The sequence below is a fragment of the Eleginops maclovinus genome, chromosome 23, assembly GCF_036324505.1.
Source record: "Eleginops maclovinus isolate JMC-PN-2008 ecotype Puerto Natales chromosome 23, JC_Emac_rtc_rv5, whole genome shotgun sequence".
Taxonomy (NCBI): Eukaryota; Metazoa; Chordata; class Actinopteri; order Perciformes; family Eleginopidae; genus Eleginops; species Eleginops maclovinus.
Genome location: NC_086371.1, coordinates 16,799,882 through 16,812,033, shown reverse-complemented (window position 1 = coordinate 16,812,033; position 12,152 = coordinate 16,799,882). Strand labels below are relative to the sequence as shown.

General features: G+C 40.5%; 1 protein-coding gene across 1 annotated transcript; it reads left to right on the top strand.

Annotated features, from left to right (window-relative positions):
- The first annotated feature begins 865 nt into the window (after positions 1–865).
- On the top strand, positions 866–4,150 carry dusp1 (dual specificity phosphatase 1). The gene is made up of 4 exons (XM_063876239.1): positions 866–1,516; positions 1,751–1,896; positions 2,014–2,233; positions 2,934–4,150. Exons 1-4 carry the CDS (start codon positions 1,108–1,110, stop codon positions 3,287–3,289), a joined length of 1,131 nt encoding a protein of 376 aa, XP_063732309.1. The 5' UTR covers positions 866–1,107; the 3' UTR covers positions 3,290–4,150.
- Positions 4,151–12,152: the final 8,002 nt, after the last annotated feature.

The window sequence follows — 12,152 nt, the reverse complement described above, 5'->3', positions numbered from 1 at the left end:
CTTTCCGGTGCGCAGTTTCAACACACCCTCTTGTCAGTGGTGCCTGTTGTCTGTCAATAATGATCATCCTGCTCCCTATTATGATACAGCATGTTGCACACTCTGAGTCAGCAAACCACAAAGACAAATGAAAAGGAGATCCCAGAGTGACAGTAACTGTTTGCTTTTTAAAGTATTCTCAGAAGTTTTGGGGGGAAAGAAAAAACGTGTTATTCATCTGCTTTAATTAGGTCACAAATGAAACAAAGTCTGAGAAGCCAAGAGATATCCATCTGCTGTTTTCGTCCTGGTAGACCAGTGTTTTGTTTCTCAGCATGTGGAAATTTACTGGACGTCAGATTTCTATACAGTGATTAACTTTTATGGTTGGCCTTTGCTCTCGGGGCATTGCACACTATGTACCTCTGACTAATAAAAACAAAGAATAAACTTTTATGGCCCCCATGGCAGATATTTACTTATTATCTTGTTATTTGTCAACTCTCAGTCAAGGCAAAATAGAATTCTAATTAAACACTCACATCATGGAAAATTTGGCAAATTCCTTATTTGCTGACATATTATGCAAACAGTTATAATTTGGAAACATGATATATAATTATACTAGTATTGTAAAAGACACAATAAACTCAAGAAGTACAACTAAGTCTACTCGTGAAAACTTTCCTGACACCCCGCGTGCCCGGGTACGTGCTGTACGCATGTACAGAAATGTCCCGCATGTGCGCGAGCTTTCTGCCCTGCTGCACTCACAGGGGAGGGGGGGGGGGGTGATGACGTCCGCGAGGCTGGCAGGAAGCCAAAGGGGGCGGGATCCTGACATTAGTGCCTCTCATTCACAAGCACAAGGGGTATTTAAAGGATCATCGAAGAGCTCAAAGACAGAAGCAACTCACTGATAAAGTTGAATACATTCAACTTTATCAAAATATAAACAACCACCGGATACACTTAAAAAGAGAAAAGAACCAGCTCTGGTAGTTGTACAACTTTTTCTTCATTTTCTTTAAAAAAACAAACCGGAACAAAGGACTCGGCACTTCAATTACTACTTTAAGGGGAACAGCGTTCTTCACAACAACCTACACTTCCTGCCGAGCGAGCTTTATGTATTTGGATTTAACGTTTCTTTCCCGCCGCCCTACTATGGTCATTATGGAGGTCCCCACCATCGACTGTGCGTCCCTGCGTGGTTTGTTGGAGGGCGACGGCCCGGGCTGCCTGGTGCTGGACTGCCGGTCCTTCCTGTCCTTCAACTCGTCCCACATATCGGGCTCCACCAACGTGCGCTTTAGCACCATAGTCCGCAGGAGAGCCAGGGGGGGTCTGGGACTTGAGCACATTGTCCCAAATGAGGACACCAGGAACCGGCTCCTGTGCGGGGAGTACCAGTCTGTCGTTCTGCTAGACGATCGCAGTTCGGACTTAAGCCAGGCGAAGAAAGACGGAACATTGATGCTGGCTGTCACGGCCCTACGCCGCGACCCCTGTGGAGCCAGGGTTTTAATTCTCAAAGGTAAGAATAGTCTATATTACTGTTTAGATTAGCTTCACAATAGTTTCGCTATATCCTAACAACGGGACAACAAATGCGGATTACAGCTGTCACCATACCAGCTGGTGCTGGAGTAAACACCGTTCAAAAATAGCCCCATGAGCAGTTGTCACCTTTTTGGATACCCATATTTAAACCTGAATATGTGTCTTTGCTGTTCTGTAATCTAACCTACATGTGTTTTCTGTTTCCCAGGCGGTTTTGAGAACTTTTCTACAAAGTATCCAGAGACATGCACCAAACCCTCCCCTCCACAAGGACTCAATTTGCCCCTGACCTCCAGCCATCCCGGCAGTGCAGACCCCAACTGTAGTCCATGCAATACTCCTCTATATGACCAGGTTAGTGTCTTTTCTATGCAACCAGATTGAGTTCACACTATATTCTGTTGGTTTTCTTCTCCCTGTTGTATTGCTTTGGAGATGACTGAATGGTTTTGTTTATTGTTTTTTGTTTAGGGGGGTCCTGTGGAGATCTTGCCTTTCCTGTACCTTGGCAGTGCTTACCATGCTTCAAGAAAAGACATGCTGGACGTGCTGGGGATCACCGCTCTGATCAATGTCTCTGCTAACTGTCCCAATCACTTTGTGGACTCCTTCCTCTACAAGAGCATCCCAGTTGAGGACAACCACAAAGCCGATATCAGCTCATGGTTCAACGAGGCTATCGAGTTTATTGGTGAGTACATCCACCATTTTTTTTGTACCCCCTTCACACCCCCTTAACTGCCAAATGTGAGGGCCTATCACAGCTGTCACCTCCTGAGCCCGTTGATGGCAGGAAACACAAACACCCAACCCCCCTCTCCCTTCACAACACTCCTGGATTTAAATTTTTAAAAGTTCCCTCCAAAATCCGACCAGCTGGCTCGGCACAGGCTGTTTGCTCCTTCACAATGGTGGTTACATCATCACAACCTCCCAGGCGTAGAGAAAGGGATGCCCCCTCTTATTCAATTGCGAGGCAGCGGCCCCAAACTAGTTTTGTAGTGGGGATGCTGGCTGGGCTTGAATGGCTCCCTCCACGCCGCTCTTTGTTCCGGCCAAACAAAAGGCATTTTCCCCTCACTCACTGTCGGCCTTCCTCCCAGATCAATACCCCCAGCAGGGGTCTGTTCCCCTCTTTTGTCCATTCAGACTGCCTCCTTAGGGAATAAACCCCCACAGGCTCACACTCTACACCCCTACTAACTGTGTTCCTGTGTCTTAATGAGCACTGTTGAATTTAAATGGCAACTGAAAGTGTTGCTAAAACTTTTGTGTTTTTGCCTTCCTGTGACAGCCAGAGTTTTACCCCCATCCTTTGCAAATGAATGTCATCACCTGGTGGATGTTTACAGTGAACTAATGTTGCTTTCTCTTCTCTCTCTCCCCTTCAGACTCAGTAAGGAATAAAGGAGGATGTGTGTTTGTGCACTGTCAAGCCGGCATCTCCCGCTCTGCCACCATTTGCCTTGCGTATCTCATGCGGACCAACCGTGTGAAGCTCGATGAGGCCTTTGAGTTTGTCAAGCAGCGCCGCAGCATCATCTCCCCGAACTTTAGCTTCATGGGTCAGCTCCTCCAGTTTGAGTCCCAGGTCCTGGCATCGTCTACCTGCTCCTCAGAGGCGGCCAGTCCAGCCATCGGCAACAGCAGCACAGTTTTCAATTTCCCAGTCTCCATCCCTGTACACTCGTCAGCCGGTCAGCTCTCCTTCCTCCACAGTCCCATCACCACCTCTCCCAGCTGCTGAGGAAGCACAGGCTTGGACTTGAACTGCAACACGCTATTGACTTTTCAAACACACAAACAATCATGATTATTATCCATTTCATGGTGGTACTGGTATCACTGAACAGAATGGCAAACTAGTATTTGGGGTCAGTTCATCCAACTATGATGCCCTCATCATTTCAAAGGAAGATACAACTACCATCAGGCAGTATTCATGTTGTACCTCCTAAGTGTGAAAGACAGCCACAGTTTAATCCTAGATGACTTTGGAAAAGGCTGAAATGGTGGTGGAGATAATTCCTGTAGAGGAAGTTAGAAGTATCAGAATATTCTTTATTCAAAAGACTGATTTTATTTTTATTTTTCGTGAAGGCAACTGCTTTTGATAATCAAAATGAAAGCAAAACAAAATGGAGAGGGCTAAAATTTGTCTCAGGAAAATCTCTCAAATGTCCATTATACTTTCTGTACTGCTTAAAGAAAGTAATGTGACCCAAAGCCCAACATGGCAATGGAAGTTACTCCTTCATTTGACGAACAATGAATGTACCCCCCCCCCCTGCCCCCCCATGAATCTTCATGCTCAGTTTGAGGAATGGTTGCCAATCCAAATGCAAATACCTGCCTTTCAAGACTTTGACGATCCTGACGCATAAGGGGAAATGGACAATTAAATACCTCATGTTCCTGTACTGTGTACTGCAGCGCTGAGACGGACAGAACCTAAAGCTACTAAGATGGGGACGCGTAGTCCTCAAAGGCTGCATTCTGACATATTTATTGAACTAAAGTAATATATTTCTTTATCATATCTATTTTTGCATCTGTTTGTTTAAATGTTGTTTTTATACTGTTTAATAAATCTCACGTCACTTTTTTACACAGTGGAAGATCTTCTCTTTTTTTAATATCTCATGTTTGAAAGAAGACACAGTTTTTCATGAGCAGGAAATAATCTACAATGAAATGCAAATCATCTGGGACACACATTCAGTTTGTTATGATGTAATGCACATCTGGTTGTCTTGCAATACACCAATAGTTGGGTTAATGGTTGCCAAGTAAACTGAGATAGCTAGTGCACATAACGTATTATCTAAGTGGCATGTCCAAGTTATAAACACTTTTGCAATTTAGTTGAAAATACAAAAGCAATTTCATAAGATCATTGTCCCCCAACACATATTTAAATTATATCCTTAAATTTGAAATCTGTGTAAATGTGTAAGGTCAAAAATATAAATAGGTCAGAGCAACTACTCAACAACCAAGATGTCAGAAATGATTTACAAAAAATATTAAAGACCATCAACATTTCTCAAAGTTAAATTTGACATTCGAATTGCTTGTTTTTTAGGTCCAAAACCTTTCCTTTTAATTTCTAATATTATGCAATACTAACAAAACTAAAACACATTGTCATCGAAAGTGTGTTTAAGAAGACATTTAATTTATCATGAAAAATGTTCTGATCGACTTATGATTTCTAATATATATTATAGTAAACCATATTTATGTGTTAAAAAATGTCAACACTCAAAAGAGCCAAACGAGGAACATCATTGCAAAAAATGCATCTAACGGCATGTGATATCTTTGTGCACATCCTTCCATGCTTTGTTGCATGCAATGGAATCCAATCATATATTTGTATAATTATTTGGCCCCCATAAGAAGCATGATGTCATGGTGTTGGCCATTGTTTGGGCCACACTCCCTCTCTATGAACCCATCTGAGAGCAGGGCAGCAGCAGGAGGCCTAAAGAATGAGCTAAGGAGCCCTCCCTCTGCGGGCACAATAGGAGCAGCTGCAAGGCGTTTGGGAAAAGTGTGACAACTAAAGAGCATTCAGGGCTTATTCAAGTACCGGCCTGGTGTCCCCTGCCTCCCACACCGATAGAGGGGGAGACAGAGTTGGCAGTGAAAGGGATAGGAATATGTTTGGGTTGCAAATTAGCCAAAACATTGGCTTTGACCCTTGGTGGGGTGTGAGAAAATGTAGAAGAACTGTCCTCCAGCGGTGAGGATGAAGATACCCACAAGACATTCACTGCCAGACATGAATATAAGATTTAGAAGAAGAAGAACACTTTAATATCACTTTTGCTTTAAATACACAGGTTCTGAAAAATGACTAAATGTATTGTTTAAACGTTTCACTTCTTATCTCACACTGCTGTAAATGTTTGTTTTGAGCAGGGTAACATTACCAGTGACTCTGTGATGAAAGGCTCATTCATGATCTCACCAGCCCCCTCAGACAAGCTGTGGTTTTGGTGACATATGTGCGACAGCCCCAGTTACCAGCCCACCCCCACTTCCCCGCCTTTGTGTCTTTAGACTTCCTGTTGTCAGGAGGGAGGTTGGCAGCAGTGTGTGTGTTTGTGTCTGTGTGAGTGTGAAAGTCGTTAGGTATCTTTTATGATACGATGAGGGAGCTTTGGAGGAAGAAGGCCCTCAGTTAGTTGTCAGGTCAGGGGCATTAAAGCATTGTGAGTGTGAGAGATAATCTGAATGTGGTGTGAGACAATGTCAAGGTGTTTCAAAATTAGGCTGGATCTTGAAAAATACACTGTTTATTTTGATTAATTTATATAAACATGAAAGTACCAACTTCATAAAGTTTGCTTCTGATATAATGAATATAATTTAGTTATTATATGCTCACAAACAGTCGATAACAGTCAGACAGAATTTACCATAATGTCCATGACACAATGAAACATGACCTCACCCTTCCCTTTTTGCATTACCCAGTTTGGATCAAATATGTGGAAGTTGATGTAAGTTTCACAACTTTGGAACATCAAATTTGTGACTCATACCTTCTTCTTCATCGAATAACAATGACATTAGCATTGATTTGGTAAATGGTGTTATTTTTTACAACTCAGATCCCATTGTCTTGACAGTAAGGAACTATAAAATGCATATGCAGTTTTGAGAAAGAGTTGGCAACCATGGTGGGACACCATCAAGTAGTAAATAAGAACAAGATCTCTGAGGAGCTTAAGCATACAAGATTAATTGTTACATTACACTGACCAATCACAAGCAGGACCAATCTATTGGGACTCCTGTGTTGTTCTGTCTTTACTGAATGTGTAAGTAGCAGTAGTAAAGACTTTGCTAATCTGATCAATCGAAACAGTACATCAAGACTAATTGCAGTGAGTTTTTATGGAGTCTAACTCCTAATAGCTTCTGCGTTGCAATAAAAAATGTATCAAATAACTTTGTCATTTTCGTTACCTTCACTGAAAGACGCACACAGGAACATGACACAGACAAGACCAAGCAACAAAGACCAGAACCTTTCCCAGCAAATATAAATCGACTTCTTGTGTGAGAAGGGCTTAAATGTTAACATGATTGCCACTCTGGAACCCAAGGATGCTGGGTAATTACACCTCTCACACTTCATCGTACCTTGAAACTGGATTAAGTCTCACACACTCACACTTCCATTCTCACAAACACACACAATATCCTGAGTGAGAAGATTAAGTCCACACATTGATGTCATGGCAGAATACTTACCTGCATTAAATCTGTAAAAGGATTATGATTGGCCTCTATTTTAACATTGTGTGACATGAGCATTTACACTATCTTGTTCTAGCTTTTACCAAGGTGTACATTGATGTTTCCCACCAAAACATGCTTTAAAAACGTTTAAAGGCTACATTAACCATCCTTGTTGCAGGTACCATGTTTAAATGGTAACTTTAAGATAACTTAAAATGATAGAGAATGTAAGCTGCTACATTTTCTCCAACTTTTCTGGGACTGCGAAACCCTCACCTCTACCACACTTTTGTATTCATAAGACAGAAAGCCTGCAAAGGAAGCCAGACACGCTAGTGAGCGTGACAGGAGCCCAGATAAGGCCAGATCTGAGGCATGATAACTAAAGACTGGTCTAGTTTAAGGAATGTCAGGACTCAGGATATTACGTATGGCCACAGTGAAGTGGCTGTTCCTTGCGAGCAGGTCTCCCCTTCCTTTAACAACCCTATCTGGAATGTCAGACGACCGTGAAAGAGAAACCATCAGCTCTTAAGGAGTGCACTGGTTTATCTTTTAGGGTATCTCTACACAAGTTGCATGATATTAATCTCCCATTGTGTTTGTGGTTGTTCCACATGTCCGGAGCAGACAGTCCTTCTACACCTACCTACAAGAGTATAAAAGAACAACATTCATTCTAAAACAAAATTTAGTGAAGTAAAAAAAAGTGCAGAAAGTAACTTTTAGTTGCTCCTAATCATAAAAAATAATCATATGTTTGATTGAAAGCCAGAAGCAAGACTTCCATCAATCCCTTCAGAGCCAAAGTCACCATGCTGTGTCTGAATAGAGCCGGTAGTTTTCCACTCACTGGAGGTGCAGGGTTGTGTTCACAAGCAGCAGTGAGATCCTGTGTGCAGTATTCGAGGAATGTCTGGCATCCTATCTTCTACACTGACTGCACTCTGGGTGGATGATGTCACACCCAAAGAACATACACATGAGCAGACATAAATCACATGTGCTCGACAGCTAGAACCAAAAACATTTGTAGTAACGTTTTGGCAATCTTAAGAAAAAGGGTTTAAAAAGTCTCACTGTCACTAATGACATATTTGATGACTAGCGAGACATGTTTGTCTGGCTTTTAACAGAGAAATGAAAGCATCATTACGTGTTTTCATACTTCAGAATTTCTTAAACAACATTAATAACATGGCTCAAAACAAACCATATCATGTGATGACTGACATAAAACGTTGTATGGAACTAACGGTTATCCAGCAGCGACTATGAAATGTATATTTTGTATGAAAATGTGTTACATGCGTGATTCTCTGTTTGTTATTTTTTCAAAATATCCTGCTTTTATTTATTTGACTTGTATTGTTTGTTTTGTATTCCATATTGTATTAACTTCCTGTCCATGGAGTACAGATGCAAATGAGGTATGTAGCTTAATCCGGCTCAATGGTTGTGTTGTGCTTATGCCCTGTTAAATAAACTATTAAACTATCCCAAAATTAAAATACCACTTGGTTCTGTTCAAACCCAATATGGAAACAAGTAGAGAAAATGATCAGTAATCCACTCCCGATTTCAGTGCTTAAGTAAGGCAGTAGAAATCTTGCTTCAGCGACTTGAAGGCCATGGGCAAAAGCTTGCATGGGACATCCCACATGACTGAGAAATGATCACCACACAGCTGGTCTTACTGGTGGTTTATGCAAAATTTCTGAGGTAATCTTCTTCTTCATCAACAGAAGAAAAACAGCTAAGCTTTTATACATCACATTTATTTAATTTCTGATATGGGTTTCTGAATGGTGTCATCATAACGTTTCTATCTTTGCTCTTGAAAGATATTATTTGGAAGGGGGTCTTCCTGTATTAGCGATGATCGAGGTACAGGTTGGGTTTATCATTTACATATACAGTGGAGGAAGTATTTGATCCCCTGCCAATTTAGTTAGTTTACCCACTTACAAAGAAACGAACAGTCTGTAATTGTTATGGTAGGTTTATTTATTCACAGTGATAGAAATGTAGATTTAAAAAAAAGACATAAATGAATTTGCATTTAATTGGGGGAAATACGTTTTTGATCCCCTTGCAAAACATGACTTAGTTCTTGGTGGAGAAAGCCTTGTTGGACAGCACAGAGGTCAGATGCTTCTTGTAGTTGGTCACCAGGTTTGCTCACATCTCAGGAGGGATTTTGATCCACTCCTCTCTGCAGATCTCGCCAAATCCTTAAGGTTTGGAGGCTGATGCTTGGCAACTGGAAGCTTCAGCTCCCTCCAAACATTTTTGATGGGATGAAGGTCCGGAGACTGGCTAGGCCCCTCCATCACCTTAATGGGCTTCTTCTTTAGCCACTCCTTAGTTGCCTTGGCCTTATGTTTTGGGTCATTGTCGTGCTGGAAGACCTATCCATGTCCCATTTTCAGTGTCCTGGCTAAGGGAAGGAGGTTTTCAGCAAATATTTTAGGATACATGGCCTCCATCATCCCCTCGATCCGGTGAATCGCCCTGTCCCCTTAGCAGAGAAACATCCCCAAAGCATAATGTTTCCACCTGCATGCTTGACGCTGGGGATGGTGTTCTTCAGGTAATAGTCAGCATTTCTCTTCCTCCAAACATGACATGTCAAATTGATGCCAAAGATCTTGATTTTGGTCTCATCTGACCACATGACCTTCTCATAAGCCTTCTCTGAATCCGTCAGAGGTTCATTGGCAGACTTCAGACGGCCTGTACATGTGCCTTCTTGAGTAAAGGGACCTTGCGGGCGCATCAGGATTTTAATCCATTACAGCGCAGTATGTTACCAATAGTTTTCTTTGTGACTGTGTTCCCAGCTGCCTTCAGATCATTCCCAAGTCCCTCCTGTGTAGTTCTTGGATGACCCCACACCTTTTTCATGATCATTGATGCCCCAAGAGGCGAGATCCTTGATCGTGGTAATTTTTTTGCTTTTTCCATTTTCTAATAATCAAACCAGTTGTCTCTTTCTCACCAAGCTGCTTGCTGGTATTCTTGTAGCCTATTCCAGCCTTGTGCTGGTCTACAATCTTGTCCATGATGTCCTTGGACATTAGTTCCACCATGATCACAAGACCTGTCTATGGTCTGGCCCTCTGGGAGAGGTTGTAATCTGATTTATTGACTGTGGACAAGTGTCTTTTATCCAGTTAACGAGTTGACATCAGGAGTACTTTCTTAAAGCGAGAGGACTTATTTAACCAGTCCGTGGGAGCCAGAATTCTTGTTGGTTGCAAGGGGATCAAATACCTATTTCCTCCAATTAAATGTAAATCAATGCATATCTTTTTCTTAATGTACATTTCTGGATTTTTTAAAAAATATTCTGTCTCTCACTGTTAAAATAAACCTACCATAAAAATGACAGACTGTTCATTTCTTTGTAAGTGGGTAAACTAACTAAATTGGCAGGGGATCAAATACTTATTTCCTCGACTGTAAACCTTTTATATATTTCAAGTTTTAAATCATACTTGTAAGACTTGTGCTTTGAAATCAGATTTGTATTTCAATCATATGACATAGGTTCTTGTGTTAAAATATAGATCATTATCATTTGATAATATTATGTGAGTGTTTTACTTTTGAAATTCGTAATTCAAAAATGTTTTCAGAAGAATGAAAGTTTTGACTGATTTAATTAGCCAGAATATACATGGACCTGATTTAGTCCCTTTTGTGAACTGTTTAAGCTGTGTTGGAGTGACCTTTACAAAATACAGAAAAGAAAACAGATCTTCAAAATCTCTACGATTAACAAAATGTAATTATTATGTTTCTGCATTAAGCAGACCAGATATGTCCAGATAACAGAGTTGTCAAAACAGTCTCAGTGTTAAACATCCTTTCGGTAGACCATCACACACACACAGAAAAGAAGTGTTGTGAGCGCCATCCTATGGAGCATATTGGTGTTACAAAAAAGAAAAAAAAGCTTTAATGGGAGCAAATAGACTTACTGTCAGCAAAATGTCTGTCTTTAGCATGCAGAAACATTAAGGGTGATTCAAAAGCAGGGTTGTTTCATTACTCAACCAATGTATCATATTAATTCAATCAATGGATGTGATCAGGGAGCTGAGGTGACCCGGCTATCAAAGTCTCTGTTGACAGTAAAGAGGTTATGAAACGATCAGTGTGGGTGTAGAAAAATCAACATCCCACAGGCAAACACAGACGATGAGTTTTCAAGAGAGGATGTTAGATTAACCTGACCTTACGCTCCCTCTGCTAATAGTGTGTTTTATATCAGCTATTCCAATTTAAAGTAAAGTCCAACAAATACCCTCGGTTCAATAGATCAAAACGGCTGAGCATCAATAGAGAGACAGGCTGGACTGCTATTGGTTAACTCAAGGCAGTGGTGTAAAGTAACTAAGCAGATCTACTCAAGTACTGTACGTAATTACAACTTGTACTTTAGTTGAGTATTTCAATTTGTTGATACTTTGTACTTCTACTCCACTACAATTCAGAGGTAAATCGTGTACTTTTACTCCACAATAATTTAATACCTTTAGTTACTTTTCAGATTTGGATGAATGATACAGTATACAACTAGCTGCACCTTTACCAGCTTTGATGACGCTTTAATGGATCAATATTATAATTAAAACACAATGTATATATTATTCTGAAAGGGACCAATCTGCATAGTGAGTACTTTTAGTTTTTGTACTTTAAGTATATGTTTATGCCAATACTTTTCTACTTTTACTTAATTCACATTTAAATTGCAGGACTTTTAGTTGTAATTGAGTATTCCTACACTCTTGTACTTCTACTTTTACTGAAGTACAAGACCTGAGTACTATTCCCACCTCTGACTCAAGGGACTCTAATCCATACTGTTGACTTTTGACCAGTATTTTTTAATCAGTAACACTAGGAGCCATTCTGTGACCACATAAGTAATCTATATTAACTGATCATTAACTAACTGCAACATTGATATGTTAAGTTCAAGATAAGAGTTAAGTAAATACAAATTCAGCTTTGAAGGCTGATAAAAATAGAACTCCAGTTTTTATTGACAACTTTATCAATTTACAGTGTAATGAACAATAGACAATTTTCACTGAGGACTGATGAATTTTCCTAGCAACATTCATGTAAAATAGAAAAAGCAGTAACGCTTTTTAAAAAAGTGGTGTGTCCCTACTTTTCCAGTCTAGGTTTACATTTGCACATTGATTTGGAATCAGAAAGTCACGTGACACGGAAGATATTGAAGGACAACTGCTGAATTGTCATACAAACATTCATATAAAATATAATAAAAAAGAGGTGTTTCCTACTTTTCCAGTGTAGGACTACAAGCTGCATTT